Source organism: Emydura macquarii, unplaced genomic scaffold, assembly GCF_026122565.2.
Source record: "Emydura macquarii macquarii isolate MOO-44397 ecotype Brisbane River unplaced genomic scaffold, CSIRO-AGI_Emac_v2 contig_2292, whole genome shotgun sequence".
NCBI lineage: Eukaryota > Metazoa > Chordata > Testudines > Chelidae > Emydura > Emydura macquarii.
Window position 1 is genome coordinate 3,231,930 of NW_027132429.1, and position 21,409 is coordinate 3,253,338.

Sequence of the window (21,409 nt, forward strand, 5' to 3'; positions counted from 1 at the left end):
TGATTTTTAGAGGAGCAGGCAGACACCCGTTTGCTGCAGCCGCCTAGACGCACGCTCGGTCACAACGAGCCCCTGACCTTTGTCCAGCACGTTACAACCTCGCAGCGCGCTGCGCTGCACACACACAGCCAGGATGTTTGAAAATCACGAGTCGGGCCCCACAAACCAGGAGGTTTTGAAAACACACGCGATGAAAGTTGGGGGCTTGTCCTGCGCCGCCTGGGCTCAGCCTTCAGGGCCGCACACCGTCACAAGCTTTTTTCCACAACCACACGACTTCGCTGTGACAAATGACGGCTGAGACTCTCATGTAACCACCTGACTCCAGGAGCAGGGGCTTTAAATTAGACACCGAGAGCTGGTGACGCTGCGCTGGTGAATTTATCCTCACACCTGCGAAGCATCGTCCCGAATCTGCCGATTGAGGCAGACAGGTGAAGCGACTGGCCTAAGGTCACACACGGGGTGTCTGTGGCGGAGGCAGGAACTGCACCCAGATTTCCTGATTCCCAAACTTAACAGGACCATTCTGCATTGCGTCTGAGACAGAGCTGCAGGGTTGTTCTCCCCAGGTCAGCCGACCCTCCATGGCCGGTAACGGGGCTCCCTCACGGCTGGAGTGTCTCGGCGTGGCTGCGCCTGGGAATTAGCTCTGCCCTGTCTGACGCTCCCTTCCTGCCTTTGCTCCCTCGCCTCTCTTGGAGCCCTCTGGCCAGCTCACTCTGCAGTTCTGAGGTGACAAAGTCTCACCGGACCAGCTGCCCAGGTGCCATTCCAGGCAATCTTCCAATGCAAGACTGGGCCACTTTCCCAGCAGCTGGTAAGAGAACCTGGGCCCGCCTGCTACTCTGGGTTCCAGCCCAAGGACCCTCCGACCAGCCGAGCTCTGCACCATCTCAGCCCTTGCTGCCATTTCTCTGGGCCTCTTCCTACACCGCCTTCTGCAAGCTTCCTACTCCACACCCCTGGGAATCCCTGCCTGCAGCAGGGCCAGGATCAGAGAATCACAGAAGATGAGGGGTGGCAGGGAGCTCAGGAGGTATCTAGTCCAACCCCTGCTCAAAGCAGGACCAACCCCAATCCCTGGGCTTCTGTGGCTCCCCTCACGAGGTGCAGACAGTGACTGCAGACTTCCACGCTGCAGCCTGGCTTTATACCAGCCCCGCCTATGGGCTCCATCCCCAATTAGTGCTTCTCAGGCAAGCCTAGGGCTCCCCCAGGTGCAGCCCGCCCAGTTAATTAGCCCCTTCTGAGCCCCCGTAACCGCTTCAGATGGACACCCCATCACACAGCCAGATGAATTATCCCCCCTTTACATAAACCCGCCGCGCCAGTGAGCTCTGTGGGCCTGCAGCTGCTCTCCCGTCTGCAGAAGTGGAGGAACCTGCGTGGTTACAGGCTGCATCTCTGCAGAGCTGCTGGGCCTGATAAATGCTTGCCCTGGCTGCGTAGGGGGAAGGCTGATTTCCCCTGCGGGTGGAGAGACATTGGCTGCCCAACGGTCGCAAACCGTCACCAGCTTGGCATGAAGATTACAAATAACCAGGCAAAGCGGATCCTGGCTCAGATAACTGGGGTCATCATTGGTTGTATTATAGCAGCACCACGGCCGAGACCCCGTCGTGCCGGGCGCTGCGCAGACCCGGCGTAAGAGGCCGTCCCTGCGCTGAAGAGCTTTGAGTCTAAACAGAGGCACGGAAAGGGACAAGAACATGCCCAGCCCAGGGGCAGAGTTGGGAATAGTGCCCAGCGCGCCTGCCTCCTACTCCGCTGCCCTCCCCACTGTGCCGTGCCGTGCCACCCCCCCATGCCACCTCTCTGCAGAGAACCAGCATAAGTCGCACTCGGGCCCGTAGCTTTGCGCTGGTCCGTTTGCATGGAGGCGAGTTGCATCCTTGGGTTGCAAACACGTGGTGACTCCCCAGCCCCATGTGTCTTTCCAGCGCCACGTCAGCAATGAATCAGCAGCAGCTGGCAGAGCTGCTGGCAGAGTCATGCCCCGTCGACCTTCCGCCCGGTCAAGCAGCAGGCCTGGTATTTTAGGGAAATTCTCATGTGATCAGAGTTATTTTGGTTTTGCTTTGCAGTTTAGCTGACTCTGATGTCAGCCAGCGAGCGTCACGTGGGAGAGCAGCACCTCTGCTTCCCACGCCCCTGCCCCTCGCTGACAAGGGTAGAGCCGAGGATGGAGTGAGTTTTTAGCAGTGGCCATGGAGGGGGAGCTCTATGCTGTGGTGCCGCCATGTGAGGCGGGAAAGTCCGAGTGGGAGGTGAAAGCAAGTGGTTTCTGCTGTGGCGACGACTGTTTAAAACAGGAACCATTGACAGAAAGGAGAAAACAAGCCTATGAGAGAACAACTCCCCTTTGCATTTGCTGCACAGTCCCAGTGAAGACATGTCCCTCGCCCGACTCTCCAGAGAGAAACTGGTGACTCCCACTCCCTGTTGTGGGGAATGGGCCAGTTTCACCAGGAAAACCATCTTCACAGCCACACCCCTGCTGCCCACCCATTGCTGAGAATCTCCCAGCAATGGCAGGAGTAGAACCCTGGTCCTCATGAACACCTGAGCATCCCCGCCAGCGGCCCAGGCTCTACCACACCCAAGTGAAGGGCTCCGATTCTCAGACACACCCGCCAGCCCACGGCAGCCGTCTCTTGCACATGCTGCCTTTCGAGGGGCTGCCCTGGGCCCAGCCCTGCCGGCCAGGTCTGGTGTTAGCATGGGGAGCAGGGACACAAGGAAAAGAGTGTCCCCCGCGGCCGTTCCCAGAGCTCAGTCTTCCTGGCCCAGACCCTGGGAATGGTGCACCACCCTCCTCAAGGAGCCGTTCTCTCTACAAACACTCGGATAAGACTTGGCAGCTCGTGAGAAGTTTGCATTGGCACAAACCCTCTGAGCTGGCGCCTGGCTGGTGTCGGAGTGCGAACGCATGTGTCTGTGAGTGGGATGCACCCGTGCTTGTGCGTGCATTCGTATGCACGTGTGTTGGTGCAAATGTGTCCGTTAGTAAGCAAAACTAGGTGCGTTTGTGAGGTGCAGAGGGAGGGGGTTTGCTTTTGCAACTCCTACGTTGGCTTGGCAGTGAAGAAAACAGACAAACATTCCCAGCGAGGGAAGCCAGCAGCTCAGGCTGATTGCAAGACGCAGCAGCTTTGTTTCTCCCCACAGGGTCCTCTGCAAAGACTTCTGGGAGTTTGGCTTGGGCTGACGCCCTGCATTCCAGCTCCTTCGCACAGCCCCTTTCGCTGTCTCTGGGCTCTGCTCCTTGCTGCAGATTTTCCCAGCTGTTGCTGCCTCAGGAATCTCTGGAATGGCAGCAAGGACCCTGCCGTGGGGGGTTATTCCAGGCTCCCCTGTGCCGGAGAACAGCCAGGGAGTGTGTAAACATGGCCGGGCCGGGGGAGCTCTGCTCACAGCTGTGTCTGCTCATGGCGCTTTGCTCCCTGCACCTTTTGCTCCCTCTCTCCCACCAGGGCTTCCTGCTTCTCTGCAGCTTTCACGTGCCCTGCCCCGCACCCGCACAAAGTCTGCTTCCCCTGGACCCCGCGGTCCCACCCGCCACCCAAGAAAGCCACTTCTTGGACTCCCACAAGGTCAATTGCCTCAGAGTCGCAGCCCCCCCACCCCAGCCCCCGCAGAGCGCCCCCTGCTACTCCCATTGCTTTCGGGTGTGGGGGAGGGGACTCCCCGCGGGCCACAGCCCACCCCAGCCACTTTCTCTGGGGTGGCTGGTGCTGGGAAAGTCCGTGGCCGCTATGCAAAGGCAGCCAGGGAGGAAGTCAGCGGCTGTGGGGGTTTCTGGTGGTGGACGCCGCCGGGTGAGGGAAAGCAGCCTTGCTGCAGGTGCGCTGGGGCAGGGCAGGGACAAAGCCCCTGCGGCAGGGGTGCGTGGAGGTGCCAGCCCCAGCTCAGACTGCCAGAGAGCAGCTGTGGCTATGCATCCTCCGCCACGCCCCGGCTCATCAGCAGTCCCCGGGAGGAACCCCTCCGCGTGCCAGATCCTCCCCCCACCCCCGCGGGGAGCCACTCTTCCCGCAGGGCTGGCCACGCGGCCTCACCGCCGCCCAGGTGAGCCTCTGGGCTCCCGCCTCCTGCTGCCGCTGAGCCGGACGCCCGGGCAGAGACCGGTGCCCTCTGCAGGGACCAGCGACCCCGGCTGCGTTTCCGAAGCAGAGCAGGGCTCGTTAGCACCTAGCTCCTGGCCCCAGGCAGGAGGTTGCCCTAGGTTGGCGCAGAGCAGCGAAGGTCCAGACCTGGTCCAGTCGGCCGAGCCAGGGCTCCCCGGACCAACCGCTGGGGAATGGCTGAGCTGGGTCCAGTCCCTGGGAGAGCTGCTGAGCCCCTCCCCAGGCCAGGCCCCCCCCCCAGCCTTCTGTCACCTCCCAGGCCCTCCTGCCCTCCTGCAGAGCCTGGCCCGGTTCCCTTCCCGTGGGCTGCCTGCCCAGCCAACGACCCAGCCAGTTACGGGATGCCCACCCCTCGCGTCTCCCGCTGGGCACCAGGAGCAGCTTTGTAACCTTCCTACGCCCACGGGGGCCGAGCTCGAGCCCAGGGGCTCATAGCCAGGCATGAAAATGTTACAGAACATTCCCACTTGGTTCTGGGAGCGCAGGGGTTACCGCAGTGGGGGCTGGGAGCCAGGACTCCTGGGTTCTAGCCCAGCTCTGCCTCTGCCGGTCACTGCAGCTCAGCTGTCTCTTAGGGGTGGGACAAATGAGCCCGACCGGGGCAAGTCGTGAGCCTGAATCATTGTGAAGACCTTGGGCCGCTCGTCCTATTCCCCAGCTAATCTCAGCAGCGCCAGGCAGGGCGTGTAACCCGGCGGGGGCTTGCTTCCTGCCCCCTGCTGGGATTGATGGGGGGGGGGAAAGGGGGGCTCAGGGAGTTATGGAAAGTAGCAGCTCCCATGTCCCAAGAGCCTGGTCCTGGAATTGCCAGCTGCACTTGCTGACCAAAGGAGCTAAGTCCCCAGCTGACGGACCTCGCCCCGCTGGAGTGGGAGCAGCACGGACAATTCCTGTTACCAGCCCAGCCAGACATGCCTGGGCTTCCTCCCCCGCCCGGGGTTTTAAAATGCAAAATAACCCCATGAAAGACACTGCTCTAACCACTAGACCCCACTCCCCTCCCCCGAGCTGGGAGTAGAACCCAGGCGTCCTGCTCCCACCCCGCTTCCTCAGGCTGTTTATCCTGGCGGGGGCGGGAAGGACTCGGTTCTGCAGAAGAGGAAGCTGCGCGTGCTTCCTCCATGCAGCCACCCCCTGCATCAAAGCAGAGCCCAGCATTTCCCAGGAGCTCAGCAGCCCCAGCCCCAGCCCAGTGACCGGAAATGACTCAGGCCAAGCGGCTGTCGCCCTCCAACGCAGCCCCCGCCAGCGCTGGTAAAGCTGAAAGACCACGGCCGGGGGCTGCTCTGCACCCCACACTGGGATGGGGGGGGGGGGGCCGTGCGAAGGCCCCGTGTGGACAGGGCTAGGCTGAGGGCCGAGGTCCCCGCCCCGGAGCGCTGGGTTTAGCACGGCCACGGAAGAACCGTTGGTCTGTGCCAGGCCAGCCTTTCACGGCCGAGGCCCGCTGGAGAACACAGGCCTCAGGCACTCAGACGCTCACAGGCCTCTCCACAGCCGGCAGGTGCAGCCGCCCCCCTCCACACGCGACAGGATGAGCTACGGTAGCCCAAGGCCTCGGCCGCCCACAGCTCTGAGCTGAGCCGTGCGGGCTGCAGGCTTTCCCCTGGGCCGAGCCATCGACTGCAGCCAACGCGCGGCGCGGCAGCTGTGGGGATGTCGGGGCCGGGGGCGACCGGCTGCTCTCTGTTCCCACCGGCTGCGCGCGCCTCGTCAACAGACAGTGCCACGGCCAGCCCCGGCTGGTAGCACCAGTGTCTCCTCCCAGGGGAAAGCGCCTGCGAAGGCTCCAGGGCTGCGGAAGCAGAAAACATCCTGTCCGGAGCCAGGCGGTGCCTGCCCTGGGGGAGAAGAGGCTAGCCCGGGGAAACGGCTGTGGAAGACAAGGGGTTGCCACCCCAGACACACTGAGAACCAGGACACCTAGGAGCATCCGGAGCCCCCAACACGGCCCGTGGGCTGAGCACCCGGGCACATTTCCACCGGCCTCAGCAAAGGACTGGCCCTGGGGAAAGCGGGCCAGGCGACAGCCCTGCTTGTGGCCCCTAGGTCCCCCCTTGCCCTGCACCAGCCCCCAGCCCAGCGGTGAATTTCCTGGGGAGAGTGACGCAGGGGGTCTCAGACAGCCACGCCTCGCCCACGCCACACTTTGCTCAGAGCCGTGCGGGGCGCTGGTTTTGCTCCCCACAGGGTCGCTCTGGGACGAGATGTGGAGCTTCCTTTCCCCCCAGGTGCCCTGAGTCCTGCGCGCGCCACCCACGACCGGCTGGCAGCAGGAAGAAGCGGTGCCGGACTGTGTCCCCACGGGGCACTGGCACGAAGAACTCGCCACTCTAACAGCCTTTGTCCAAACTGGCACGATTCCAACACGTCGCTAAGCAAAGCCCACGACGCGACGCAGGATTTCTGCTCCCCCCCGGGCCAGCCTGAGCAAGAGCTGTCTGCGCCCCCTCTCCCGCCCTCGACAACAGCCCCCCATTTACAATCTTCTCCGCAGTCCACACATACAACCAGCGATGGGGCGGGCAGCGGAGAGTGCCCAGGAGGCGTCAGTGTGTGGGGTGAGGTGACAGCCGGGGGGCTGGGCAAGGTCGGCTCAGACTGGGACCAGAGTCAACCACTTGCTCTGCCACAGACTCCCTGTGTGACCTTAGGTGAGTCACTGAAACTCTCCGCTCCTTAGGTTCCCAGCAGTTAAAAACGCATCCAGGCGGGAGGGAAGGCTCAAGGGTGCGGACTGAGCGACCGTGAGGCTCTAACGCTCCAGGGACGGGGGCCCGCTAAGTAGCTAGGATTGCTGGGGCCAAGGCAGCATGAGGGGGGAAGGTGAAGTGCGAAGGGACGTGTCACCCCATTTTGGGGGCGTCGCCAGCCGTTTGCAGATGCCTCAGCGCCACGCTGCCGTGTCGAGGGGCTGAGCCAACAGCAGGGAGAGGCCCCCGTGTGTCTGGCCCCCCCAGAGCTCCTGACCCGCTGGGTTGACAAACAAGCACGCCCAGCAATCGGCTTCTACTGCCGGGTCAGCGCTCAGCCCCCGTCCCAAGCTGCCTTGGACGTCTGCAGTCCTTTCAGCTAGTCCCCCCGGCCCGAGGGCAGGGTGACTTGTGGGCTCTACGGGCGGGATCTTAGGAAGATGCCCAAGTGATTTAGGCACCCTGTTCATCTCATGGGTTTTGCTAGGCAAATGCAGTAGCTGTCCAGAATAGATCGAGTCTGACCCCTGCGTAACACGGGCCAGTGGCTTTCCCTGGTCCCCCGGCACTGAGCCCAGTCACCGGGTTTGGCTCCAGCAGGTCGCCCAGAAAGGCCTCCGGGCTGGATGCGAAGCCTTCAGTAGACGGAGAATCCACCCCGCCCCTTGGAGTTCGTCCATCACCTCGTCCCGCCTGGGGTGGAGGGGACTGGTGCCTTGTTTCTAACTGGATGTGTCTGGCTGTACGTTTTGCCAGTGATTCCTGCTCTGCCTTGCTCGACGCGCCCAGAGAGCCCGTTCGTACCTCCTGGGAAGGGACCGCACCCGCCGGGATCCGCTCACCCCGCACTCATCTTTCCGAGCCCTAAACACATCCGGCTCTGTCCGTCTCCACTGTCAGGCATTTCCTCCGGCCCTCACATGACTGGTCTCGGCTCGGCTCCCTCCCTGCTCCAACGCCCCCGGGACTAGCAGCTTCCTAAATTGTGCTTCTAGGTGGTCACGAGGCTCCCGTCTGCCTTGAAAACTCTGCGCTCAATTCCTGGGCGCCCGGCACCCTACAGGCATTTCCACCCGTGCAAACACCCTGTCAGGATTGTGCTTTGCACACGCTTTGCGCTGGTGCAAATGACCGCACAAAGGGCCGGGCCCGGGGACTCGATGGCGGATCTGAGCATGGGCCATTGCATGGCCCTCAGCTGGAAGAAGAGGACCTAGCCTGGGTATGATGGGTGGGGATGGGGCCACATTATTATTCTAGTGCCTAGGGGACCCAGTCACTGACCAGGCCCTCATGGTGCAAGGTGCTGTACAAACATAGAACAAAGACAGTCCCTGCCCCAAGGAGGTCCCAGTCAGTACGGCTCGTCCAGGCCCAATCCCCCGAGAGCCCCTGCAGTCCCAGCGCCTGGGCTCTCGGCGAGCCGCAGAACCCATTGGCAAAGCCTCCTTCCTGCTCGGGGCATCGCTCTAGCTCTTTGCGAACCTTTCTGCGAAGCAATGGGCCGAAGGTCCCGCCGTGGGTACGGCCAGCGGCTGGCGGTGTCAGGCGGTGTCGCTGTGGCCGGCCAAGGGCCCCGGGGTCGGGCGGGCGTCATTCTAAAGCTAGAAGTGGCTCCCATGGGTTGGCACAGAAAGGTTTTTATTCTGGGGGCTGGATCAAAGGCTGTAAGATCCCTCCCCCGCGCCCTGCAATTCTCCCTCCCTCCCGCCCCGCAGGACATGCTGCCCTGGCTCCAAAGATGCTGAGAATTCCCTGGCCCCGAGCCCTGATCCCCATCTGGCCGAGCTCGTGTGGCAGGGACTGTGCTAGGCAGCCAGGCTCCCCGGGAGCGCAGCGACTCCCTGCTGGCGTTTAAATCCCGCCTGCCTGTGCAATCAGAGGCAGGCTGCAGGGGCTAGTGGTTAGAGCAGAGGGCTGGCACTCAGGACTCCTGGGTTCTATTGCACTCACCCTCTGTGCCTTAGTTTCCCCCTCTACAAAACAGGGATAATCATATCGCTCCACGCTGTCATGGGCTTGCTCTCCCACGGCACCCCTTGGCCCTGTCCTCACCCACCTCCAGTCCCCAGCGCCCAGGCAGCTGTCAGCGCACATCCGGGTGCGGGAGGCTCAGCCCGTGGCCAGGTCCGTGGGCATCCACCCCAGGTCAGGAGGCAGCAGGCTGGGGCTCGGGGCACCCAATTTTCCAGCCAGGGGCCCCAAACCACCCCAGCCCCAGCCCTACCAGGCTCCCTCTGGGACTTACCTGCTGCCTGGGGTTGGAGGGAGCCTGGCTGGGCCTGGCGCTGCAGCCACGCACACGCCGTCGCCGAGGGGGGCACAAATTAGTGCTGGGGGGAGGCGCTGCAGGCAGGGTGGCCCCAGCCCCCAGGTGAGCAGCGGAGGCTGGGGGGCGCTGTGTGCTAGTGCCCAGCACAGCGACCAGCCCAGCCCTAACCCCTTACACTGCTTTTTGTTCCTGTGTTTCTAACGAAGCCGGGCGCTGGTGCCCTGCTGTTTGTTCACTCCCCGACGGAGCCATTTCACTTACCTGCGCCCAGCCACCGGCTTGGCAGGCCGGGCCAGGCAGAACCATTCCCCCCCCCCCGCACACACGCTCACCGAGCCCCAGGCATGTCCTAACCCTAACCCTAACGCTGCTCCCGAGCTGACCCCTGCGAGGGAGTGGAGAATTGGGCCCCTCGGCGGGACTGGGAATGCAACAGGCTCCAAATACCGCACGGTCCTCACCAGGCCTGGCTAGCGCCCGCCAGGGCCACACCTTAGGACGACTGAAATAAAGGGCCCCGGTCCAATTGGCTGGACACTTTCTACTGCGATGCCCGGCACAGAGTGGGCGTGAAATGGCGCATGGGAGGGGGGACCCTCGGACAGACGGTGCTGGCTGCGCATGGAAACAGAGATTATCACACGTTCCCCAATCCCTTTCCCGCGCCCTGCGGGTGGGTGCGAGGGGGTTTCTGGCCACGGCCGGGCCGGGCCGTGCAGCCACGCGCGCTGGGTGCTCCTGCGCAGGGCGGCTCCCAGCTCCCGCTGCCGTCCAGCCCTTCTCCTCTCCTGCGCGCTTGGCCACAGCCCTTCCCAGAAATGCCCCTGCGCTGGGTCAGGCCCGGCCCTTCCCACACATTGTCCTAGGGAGCCTCCGATAACAGCCCGACTGGAGAAAACAGGAACCGGGCAGTGCCAGGCACAAGACGGGGCGGGGGGAGGAGGGGGGGGGACAGTCTCCATCGCAGCGTGTTAGTCCGTCATTGTGGATGGGGCAGCCCGCAGAGCCCGGGGACAAATCTGGAGACGCTCCCCCCCAGTCCAGCCCTCTGACCCCATCGCTATAAGATTCAGGCCTGGTCCTGCCACCCCAGCCCAGCCCCCCAAATCCTCCCCTCCCGGGCCTGCCACCCTCCCCTGGCCCGTGTATTTGCCGACTTCGGGAGCGTTTGCGTAGCCCCCCCCCCATTATCATTGTTACTGATAACGCTGGGCCAGGCTCCCCTCCGTGCAGGAGGATTCCCTGCTGCTCTGCGCAGCTCCCAGCGCTGGTAGGGGCTTCCCTTGCAATACAGGACCGTCAGCAGCCCCCCTCCTGGCCCAGGCCCACGCGCCACCCCACGGCCCGGCTCTCCCCCTGCCCCCACCGGTCGGCCCCCAGCCCCGCTTTGTACTGCAGGCTCTTCGAACACACGGGTTCTGTCCAGCAGGCAGGGGGTTAAGTCCTCCTGTGTGTCTGGCTGGAAGGATTGCAGTCATGCTGCAAAGGCTCCTGGGCTCACCCCACATACAGCCTGGTTGCGGGGAGGGTGTCAGGCTGGGCATCGGGGAGGGAGTGGGGTCTAGTGGTTAGAGCAGGGGGCTGGGAGCCAGGACTCCATGGTTTGGTCCCAGCTCTGTGACTGGCTAGTCTAATGCAGCTGGAGCGCCGGCCGGTTTGCGTTTCTGGTTCAATTTCCAGGCAGTTTAGCTCCAGTGCCCGCGGGCAGGGAAGCTGCGCGGCTGATGGGCGTTCGCTGCCGACTCGCAGCCTCATCCTCTTACTGTCTGCACCCTGCGCCGCCGCCCCATGGCGGAGACACAGCTCGCCACAGAGCAGCTTTTCCCTCACCCTCGGCGCTCCACCTCCCTGCGACAGACGCATTCGTCGGGCAACCTGGCCGCGTCTGCTCTGGGGCGTGGGTTGGCACAGCTCCGGCGATGGGGGAGCTGAGCACCACAGCTAGTCACCCTCCAGGGTCAGTGTAGACCGGGCGTGTCGGGGGCGCCGTGCAGGGGGACGGGCAGTTGATCACAGCAGCAGTAGCTGGCTTTAGAAAAATGACCCTCGACGGGTGTGAAAGGAGCAATTGGCCTGAGCCGCTGGACCAGACAAGCCGGCAGTGGCCAGCTGGGGTCGATCCAGCCTTCAGCGTGGAGAACAGAGCGAGAGCCGAACTTCCCTGCTCGCATCAGGAGAACACGTTGCCCCTCGTAGGCTGCACCTGCTGGGGGCCCTGGCTTGGGGCACGGCGGGGAGACAGGCTGGCTGGGTGTCTCAGGGCGACCTAAGGGGAAAGTCAGATGGGGCATGACTTGCCCCAAAGCCACATGGGAAATCGGTAGCGGAGATGGGAACAGAACCCAGGAGTCCTGGCTCCCAAGCCCCTGCTCAGACCATTTCGTCTCTGAATGACATCTAGCCCCGAGTTTCTCAGCTGGCGGGAGTTAGAATTTTATTACAATGCTAAAAGCAAAGAGAGTAAAACTTCCATACATTTCCGATCCCGCGCTCGGATCCTGGGACCGACAACGAATGTCTGCACCCTGGGAAGGTACCGGCTGCCGAGGTCAATAGAAGTGGAGCAGCCGTAGGATGAATGGCGGGACAGTTTTTACTCTTACAGTAACTGTAGGGGGACAGGAGGGGCCTGACCGTTTTTTACCTCAAATAAGGGGCCAGTAGAGCTGGGCAAAAGTTTTTCAACCAAACCCTTTTCTTGGTGGGAGAAGCGGGTTAGGCGACACGGAAACATTTTGCAAATTCCTGTTGCTTTTGCTGCATTGTTTGGAAACACAAAACAAACCAAAGCCCTGAGAAACGTGAACGTTTCGGTTTGAAAATGACAGTCCAGTTTGAAATTTCCTTTCCTTTCATTTAAAAGCAATGCTCGCAGTCGCTCAGAATCAAAATGTTTCCTTCACCCCAGAGCGAAACCTTTCCCCGACTGCTGCCTTCATGGAGCAGTCGGAATCTTTTCGCTCTCGGGCGGGGCTATTCCACAGAATGTCCCATCTGGACCCATCGACCTCCCGGGGGCAAGGTGAGTCATTTCTGTTCCTTCCAGCAAACGAAAAGGTCAGAGCCTCCTCTTCTAGGAATTCCCTGTGCCCCAGGAATGTCTGCAAAGAGCTCAGGACCAACCGGATACCTGCTTTGGGACACTCCTGGGAAATTCCCCTGCCGAGTTCCTGTCAGGGCTGCAGGATGAGTCACAGCGTTTGCTTTCCATCATTTGTCACAGGCTCCGCGCTGGCCCCTGACCTGCCCCCTCCCCAGCCCTGCGTCCACACGCGCCAGCCTTGCCCTCAGCTAGAGGGGACCGGCTCCCCCTGCACAGGGGTTTGCTGTACGGGGCTGTAGGTTGCCCCTGGAGAGGAAGGTCAGACGAGGGCTGGGGGCAGGGGACTGGGACACAAGGGCCTCTCCCCCTGGGGGGCCGGGCTCCAGTGCCCGAGGACAGGGGCCTGGGTCTCGGGGGTGGGAATGGGACACAGGGCCTTTCCCATCCAGTCCATTGGTTGCAGTCACGCTCCGGTTAGTGCGGAGCGGAACTCAGGCTCTGTTGGGAGGCCTGTGTGAAACCAGCCAAGGGCCCCAGGAGGCTGGGGGGGCAGGGGGGGCAGGGGTTTCCAGTCAGATCAGTGGGGGCAGATGGTGCCCTCGCCTCAGAACCGCAGTGTGAGCGGCCCCTCCACTGCTCCACGTCACCAGCGCCCGCCCCTCTGGCTGGCCCATCAGTAGCACAACGGGACCTCGCTGCTTGGCTTGACTGTCGCCTGCGGCCCCCCCGTGGGCACGGAGCCCCTTGCCCAGCCTGGGAATGGCCACCTCCTGGGGGCGGGGAAGGGGTCTGGCTCACGGCCCATCAAAGCCCCTAGGGGCAGAGGCCAAGATTCGCCTCTCACACCCCACTGCACCCGCTCACTGGCTGGTGTTAGCGGCTGGTGGGGTGCAGGGAAATCCTCGCGGCAGGCTGCTCTGATTCGCCGGAGGCATCCCGGGCTGTGTCCTAGTCCCAGTCCCAGCTCTGCCACTGGTCTGATCTGGGGTGAGGCGCCCCTCTGTGCCTCAGTTTACCCATCCGTACAATGGGATAACAACAATACAGTTTTAACGGGGAGGGTAATTAAGCCCTGGGACAACGTCCCGTGTCGGCGTGGATTCTCCCTCACGGACAGATTTTAAACCAAGACTGGATGTTTTTCGCAAGGCTCTGCTCGAGTGCAAGCAGGAGTTACAGTGCGGCAGGTCCCGGCCCCAGACTGGAGGATCACAGGGGTCCTTCTGGCCCCGGGAGCTCTGAGCCTGCGCTGGCCTCCCCTTGAGAGCTCCTGGGAGCCGTTCTGAGCAGGGGACGGGACTAGATACCTCCTGAGGTCCCTGCCAACCCTCATCGTCTAGGATTTGCCCCGTGTTTTCCATTCAACGCATTGCATAGAAATTGCGGGGGACCGCCCGTCCTCTTCTCCTGCACCCCAGCGCCCAAGCAGCACCTCCTAGTGGCCACTGCTGGAACAACCTCTCCTTAGGGGGACGTGTTTGCTGACCCCGCTCAAGCAACGCTTGGCCTCTGTGCGCCTGACAGAGAAGAAGGGACGGTGACGTTAGGTGTGTGGTCCCCACGGGGCCCCTGGTGGCACTGCAGCCGTGCCCTGGTGGAATTTCCCTCGCGGGCAGATCTGGGCAAGGAGAAGCCAAAATAAACTAACAAAACAGCACGTCTCTCCCCATAAGGTCTCAGGGCAGGTGCTGTTGCAACATCCAGTTCGTCAGGGCCTCCCGCCAGGAGCCAGGCTCCGAGCTCCCACAACAAATGGTTTGTGCTAGCCCTGGGGAGCTGGGGAGGGGATCACCACCCCAGCAGTCTGGGCGCCTTGCTTTGTCTTGCCCTGCGCGCCCCGCCAAGTTGGATTTTCTGTGCTGATTCACGCCCTGGGCCCTTATCAGACGTGGGGTTGGCATGATTTCCAGTAAAGGCTAGCCAGGAGTATGTTACTGATTAGAAATTCCATCGCCAACCCCACGACTTGCCAGCGGTCGCTCCTGATCACTTGAAATACGCGTCAGACGCAGTAAGTGCAGATTTGCAGCATGTATTTAAACGCCCATGGGAATCAGTCACGCCTAAAGCCAGCGCAGGGGAGTTCAAGCTCCGAGCCTGTCACTAAGCGGCCGGCCTGCCCGGGTAAGTGGGACGCTGCCGTTCCTGGCAGGCTGCAAGGCATCGCCAGAAACACAGTTTCGAAGCCCAGCTAGGAAGAAAGGTCGGCAGAGCCTGTTTTCACTTGTTGATGTCCCACTTCTGGCAAAGTTCTCACTGCTGGAATTCAATCAAACCCCCAGAAAACAGGGTAAGGCCTCGGATTTATTGCCATGGTAGCAGCACCGGCTTCCTGGCTGGGCAGAGGTAATTGGTAATTGCCAGGACACAAGCTGAATTCTTGCTGGGATCCTGGGCGTGAGGCCAGGGCTGGGGGGGGGGGCCCTCCTAGGAGCTACCGTAATACACCTAATACATTACCGGGATCCTGTGCAAGGTTTGGGGCCAGGGCCAGGGCTGGGGCCCCTACGCGCTACCGTAATACACCGAAGACATTATGGACTGAAGGGCTGGCTTTGCTGCCGTGTAGATTTCTGTCCTCAGTAATCTGGGGACTGGTGCGTGAGAGGAAGTGGCGCCCTGGCAGCTGGGGCTCTCCTGCCGTGGCGACTGGCCTTCTGACCCAAAGCCCGGCAAACTCAAGGGGCGTCTCTCCACTGACGTCCAGCGGGCGCTGGCTCAGCCCTGTCCCACTTTCGTGCCCCGAGGCAGTGTCTCTGGGGTGCTGACGGGAGCGATGTCGCTGAAGGACCAGCCCAGCGAGGAGATCTGGTCTGTATCCAGCCAAGGAAGGTCTGACACGCTCCGATGGCTGGGAGTTGAAGCTAGACAAACTCAGACTGGAAATAAGGCAGACATATTTAACAGCGAGCGTAATTAACCGCTGGATCAATTTCCCCAGGGTCCTGATGGATTCTCCAGCAGTGACAATTTTTAAATCCAGATTGGATGTTTGTCTGAAAGATCCTGCTCTGGGAATTATTTTGGGGTAGTTCTCGGGCCCATGTCATGCAGGGGGTCAGACGAGATGATCACAATGGTCCCTTCTGACCTTGGAATTGATGATCCTCCATCTGTCCATCCATCTGTCCATCCATGATCTCAGGTCCTAGCATAGCTATCTGTCCAGCCACCCATCCCCATCACTGGTGCTAATCTATCTATGTATCCCCAGCATTAGATCTTAGTTCCGCTCCCTATCTGCCGACCTTTCTCCACCCTGAGATCCTGGTGTCTCTGTCGATCTACCCATCTTCTTACTGCTCCCTTTCTAACGCTGCCATAACCACAGGCTCTGCATTCCCAGGCCCAGTGGATTTAATCTCCTACAATCCAGCCAGTGGATTATTTGTCTAATCCAGCCCCAAATATTTTCACCCCAGCCTCCATTCCCGTCAAGTTCCCCGCTTCTTTCGGGGTTGGAGCGACCCGACGGAGACGGAACGCCTTGGAGGTTTATCGGATGAAACAGAACTGCACAGATGTCAAACCAGGCCAGGGCCAGTTGATTTTACCTTAGACGAGGATATCGACCTGCCCCAAGCTGGCCCCGTGTCTGTTCTGTGCCGGGCACCAGTAGGTCCCGTTGTGGCCGTGCTGGGCCAAGGACACAGTCACTGTCCTGCCTCTACCCAAAGCAGAAGAGACAGCGGCGGCTGCTCAGAGGCGCAGGGCCTTAGTCTGGATGTGGGTTTGTTTTTAACCGGACTGTTAATGATTCAAGGATGCCAATGTGAGGAACGTCCTGCCCTGCTCAGAGCTGAGCTGGGATCCCTGCTCCCCCAGCTCCTTTCATGCCGGGGGCACAAACATTTTTGCTCCGTCATGAGCTGGGGCTGGATTCCAACCAGCAACTCCAAGGGAAAGGCCCCGTGTCCCATTGCGGGGCCCTAGGATCCCTGCGAGCAGCACTGAGCATTGTTAATGGCAGCGAATAATGCAAAGAGCTAATCCAGGAGCAGTGCTCCAGCTACCAATGGCCAGCACCTCCGGCGGCGCCCTGGGAAACCGGGCGGCAGGATTCCCGGGGAACGCAGCGCTGCTCATGGGCATGATCTACACACACAACAGGACGTGGCAGGTGGACAGTGTATTTGGGACCAGCAAACCAAGCAGAGCAAAGACAGAACAAAGGGAAGCCTCCAGCAGGGAGGCAGAGGGGGAGCCTGGTCGTACCCGGGTGCCTTCACTGGACGCACTGGACATGTCACAGTCCCAGGGCCAAGGAAAAAGGTTTGTACCCGGAACTGGGGAGAGTGAAAAAGCTGCACCCAAAAGCACTGACATTTCCAGGTGCCTCTGCTGCAGGTTCCAAGGGGAACAATTTCACACTAACCCCCAGCTCTTCGCAATGGGCAAGATTCTGAAATTCTCACACCGCCCATTGTGCCAGACACAGCGCACGCAGGCGTGCGCACACACAGGGCGTGGCTCATTGCCTCCAGCCGGGGGCAGCAGGGACAGGCAGACGGGTTCTCCCTGCACCCGGGCACTGCATCCACCACAGGCTGCAGCTAGGACGTCCAGAAGCGTTTTTTCACAAGCAGCCAGGCTCCCGCTGCACTGAGAATCACAATCACCCCCACAACCACCACGGCGACGATGAGGCCCCAACCCTTTGGCGGATCTGTAGGCAGGAGAAACAGGCATCAGGGGGGAGCCCCAGCTTGCTTGCCCCCCACAGGGCCCAGGCACCCCTTAGCCCCCCACCCGCTAGGTCTGGGTGTGAAGCAGGACTGCTGTGGCCCCAGGTTTGCTGATGAGGTCTGTGCTGTTCGGGACACCCGGCCAGACGACCGGTAGGATCCCTTCTGGCCTTGAAAGCCGTGGAACTCTTGATGATCCTCATTTTACAGGGGGGAACTGAGTCAGGGAGCGAGCCGGGGCCAGGATTTTGCAGCCTGCTTGGCTCCCGTGCAGGCCCCCGAGCCGGCAGCTGGGGTCTCAGAGGAGGCCATGTCTGTTGGGTGCTGAGGCCTTTGACCCCCGGCCCTGCATAGGCGTGCTGGGAAATCCTGGCCAGAAGAGCATCCAGGGCGTCAGAGCAGGAGCAGATCCCCAGACGCGCCCTCAGCACAGGGCCCTGCACCCCCGTCTCTTCTCAAAGCTCAGCACAAGTTTCTCACCTCTGCCCGGCAGCCAACGGGCCTCAGCGGCCTGCCCAGGGGCACTGCAGGAGACGGGGGCCCCCAATCTGCCCTGACAAGAAGTGGGGCAGACCAAGCTGGCAGGGCTGGGGCTGGGGACCCTGCCCTAGACAGAGACCCCCCCCGGCCCCTGAACAGCCACTGCCTGGACCCTGGAGACACCGAGACTTGCCACAGTCCGGAGGGATCCAGTGACGGAGGCGTGGAGCCCATGGCTCCGGGTCCCAGGCCATGACACCACTGCTAGCCTTCGGGCCCCGCTCCGGGGGGTGGCACGGAGCCAGCGTGGCGCTTATGAGACGGAAGGCGCCCTGGGATCTGGGGCAGATTCCACGCACCCTGCTCAGCCTGTCACACGGCCGGGAAGGAGGAAGGGGCCACCGAAAAGCCGAGAGGAAGCTGCTGCCCTCACCTTTGACGAGGACGTCGACCTGCCCCGAGCTGGCCCCGTATCTGTTCTGTGCCAGGCACCGGTAGGTCCCGCTGTGGGTGCGCTGGGCCGAGGACACGGTCACCGTCCTGCCACGGTCAGACAGCTCCACGCTGACGTTGGAGGGCAGCTCCCAGCGCAGCTCGGGTGGGGGGTTCCCCTGGGCGCTGCACCTCACGGTGATGTTAGCGCCGGACGGGAACGCCGGCTGAGCCACCGAGACGGTCACGTTGTGGGGCGGGGCTGGAAGGGGGGGAAGGAGAGGGTCAGCACTGCAGGGAGGGCTCTGCTCCGTCAGGCCATGTGGGGGCATGGACGCTGGCTGGCAGCAAAGGGTAAGGCAGAGCAGCGCTGAGGCTGCTGTAACTGACACGGCCTCCGGGCAGAAGAGGGAGGGTTGGAAGCTTTGGCTGGGTTCTGGTGCAAGTCCCGTTTGCACCCTGGCTCTGTCTGCCCGCTCTAAACCCTAGGTGCCACCCGCCCCCCAGAGCCAGGGAGAGAACCCAGGAGTCCGGGCTCCTCCCCCTCCCAACTCTGACCACTAGACCCTACTCCCCATCCAGAATTGGGGACAGAACCCAGGTGTCCTGACCCCCAGCCCCGTCCCTGCTAGCTACATCAGCCTCAGGGCGCCCAGACTCACCCCAGACCTGCAGGGTGGCCCTGGCACTGTCCCGCAGCACCCGCTGGCCCACCCGGAGCCTGGCTCGGCAGACGACCTCCTCCCCGTGCTGCGAGGGCCGAGCCACGAAGCTGTACACTACGGCCGGGCTGCTCAGGCTTTGGTGAAGCATGCAACAGTCGTGTCTCCCCAGAGCTGCCAGCGCACGGAGCAGTATATCTGTCGCACGGACCAGCGTCCCGGTCGCACGGAGCATATGATGCGGGAACTCACCATAGACGCTGAGCTCCTGCGCGGGGGAGCTGCGTTGGAAGAGGGGCCCGTGCGGTCTCAGGTCCAGGGCTGCGTGGCAGGTGACCTCCTGCCCGTGGTCCCGTTGCCGAGGGGTTATCTGGTAGGTCACTGTGATGTTGTCGGCTTCGATCTTGGTGTGGTTCTGGAACGTCTCCGTGTGCAGCGTCTGTCCCCCCCGGCGGAGGGTCACGGTGAGGAGCCTGACGGGAGCCACGCTGAGAACCCGGCACGTCAGGGTATAGGCCCGGCCCAGCTCCAGCTCGGGGAGCGGCTCCAGCACCACCTGCTCCGGCGCCCCTGGAGCCAGAGGAGGAGGAACGGCCGGTTGGTGAATTGGATCCGTTAAGACCGGGCTGCTGCTGAGAACCTGGAGGTGAATCCCCCGCGCCCCAGCCAGGCAGAGCCGCAGGGCCAGCTCCCCCTCCCCTCCGTCTCGCTGACCGGCCAGCAGGAGTTCCTAGTGGGCAGGGGGTTAGGGTGTGGATGCCAGTGTTCCTGGGGGGGGAAGGGCCCGGTGTGTCATTCCCACCCCCCCCCAAGCCACTCAGTCCCTGCCCCGGGGCCAGACCCGCCGGCGCCACCCAGAGGAGCAAGGCCCCATGTCCCAGCCCCAGCCCCCAACCCAGCCAGTCCCCCGCCCTGGGCCCAGATCGCAGCTTTGTGCCCTATTTTCTGCACACGAGTTCTCCCGTTCTCTAGCCCTGCACTGCGCGCAGGAAGGCTCCGTGGCACAAAAGCCACCCCAGGCCCAGCCCCACTGCAGCCGGGGGCCGGAGGCACTTACGGTAAAGGGAGATGTGTGCAGTCACCGACTGGATTTCACTACCATTGCGGAAGTAACACAGAAGGGTCGATTCCCACTCAGTGATATTGACGAGGTAGACAGCCACCCACCCCGATCCATTTTCACTCCGGTTTTTCCTGAGCGAGGTTTCCAGGCCGCCCCTGCAGCTGACATCCCGGCATGTGGAGCTGCAATTTATCCAGACGGACCCTCCGTGCTCCACCATGGGGGCTTCCGGCCAAACGCTCACCTTGAGTGAGCCCTGCACGGCCCCTGAAACGGCAAACGCACACACCTGTCACGCGGCACCGCCGGCGCGCTCCAGCTCAATGGCACTGAGAAAACAGAATGTCAAACCCCCCAGCAGGGGAGAGAACCCAGGAGTCCTGGCTCCCAGCCCTCCCCCACTCTAACCACTAGTCCCCACTCCCCTCCCAGAGCCAGGGAGAGAATCCAGGAGTCCTGGCTCCCCGACAGCCCTGCTTTAACCATTAGACCCCAGTCCCCTCCCCGTGAGTCTATAAGAATGAGCCTTCGTTAACACTGTCAAATGAACGTAGCCACCTCACTGCCGGGCCGGACACGCACCCCCAGGGCAACCAGGTCCCACTGGTGTTTCACGGGAGACACGCAGGGCTCTGCTGCTCGGCGCTTGAGCCGTGGGGTGCAGCTGGGGGCACTTACCTGGGAGCAGAAGCAGCAGCAGCTGCAGCGCCAGGACGTCCCAGGTTGAGCGATGCTGGGGCCGCCGGGGTCTCATGGCTGCAGAGAGAGAGCAGAGATGGGGGGAGCTGGGCTTGCGTTTCCCACGATCTCCGCTCCCAGGTGGCTCTCGGGGGGCGAGAATCCTGGGCAGGGGGTGAGTCACGCTGGCAGCAGGCAGGACTCGGAGCCTGGGAAGTCAGGACGATCCTCAAGCTGCATGGGCCGGGGTGCACTGGGGAGGGCGGCCAGACATGAGGGAAACGAAGGCAGAGAAGGGGATGTCAGGACCCCAGCAGGGCTCTGGGGATATGCCAGGCCGTCTCCCTCACACCGTCCTCAGGGTCTCCAAGACAACGGACCACGGCCCAGCGAGAGCAACGTGTGGGGATGCAGAGGGGGAACTGCTGCTGCTGCGGGATCAGGGCTCAGATGACCCTCGCTGACCCTGGGCCAGAGTCCGAGCGGCTGTGAGCTGGTCTAGTTCTGCTGGCTTCAGTGGGTTTCCGCCAGCTACACCATCAGCATTCCTGCCCTTCCTCCAGCCAGAGTAATGTGACCCTGAACAGCCACGCCCTCTGCCCTACGTGAGATCACTTCCTGTCCCAAACCCCCCCACATGCAGCTGGTCCTCACCTACTGGCCACAGTTCCAGGCTGCTGAGCGTTCCCCAGGCACCTGTTACAGAGCTGCCACGGCCCACCCCAGAAATGGAGGCATTTCAGCTCTGGGCGAGTGATCCCTGAGCCGCACTGCTGCATGGCTGTTAAACACCTCCTGTGCCCCACACCAGAAGCGCATGCATCTCTGCAAAGTGGGAATGAACCATGCTGCGGCACGGGGGGTGCTCTGATTGGCAGCTCTCTCTTGGAAAAGAACCAAGCTGGTGCATTTCTGCAAGCGCTGGCGAGGCTGGCTCCTTCCAAGCCGGGCTTCTGTCCCCGGAACCCGCTGCTCCGAGTTAGCTGACCTCAAGGCTTCCCCTCCAGGATGTGGGTATAACTGCCATGGACGTGACAGCCAGAGGGAGTGCTGGGGAAAGTCAGAAATCCAACTTTCACTTTCTCCTCAGCCTGAGACATTTGCAGCACCCTGAACCTCCCCGGGCCTGACGCGGAGATTCCCCACACCTGAGGAAAATCTTGGCACACGGAAGAGTTGGACATGCTTGCTCTAAATTGCTTCCTGTGCCCTCCTGCCACGCAGACGCCCTGCGTAACACCCCCGCTTGTGTCACACTTGCTGCCATGCGC

At 62.1% G+C, this 21,409-nt stretch overlaps 1 protein-coding gene across 1 annotated transcript in view; it reads right to left on the reverse strand.

The window, feature by feature from the left end:
• The window catches only part of LOC137161249 (uncharacterized), a 57,524-nt gene extending 36,764 nt beyond the window's left edge, over positions 1 to 20,760 (reverse strand). The window contains exon 1 of the mRNA XM_067560352.1: positions 20,139 to 20,760. Coding sequence (XP_067416453.1) covers positions 20,139 to 20,214 — 76 coding nt within the window. The 5' untranslated portion in view covers positions 20,215 to 20,760. The remainder of the gene's footprint in view (positions 1 to 20,138) is intronic.
• Positions 20,761 to 21,409: the final 649 nt, after the last annotated feature.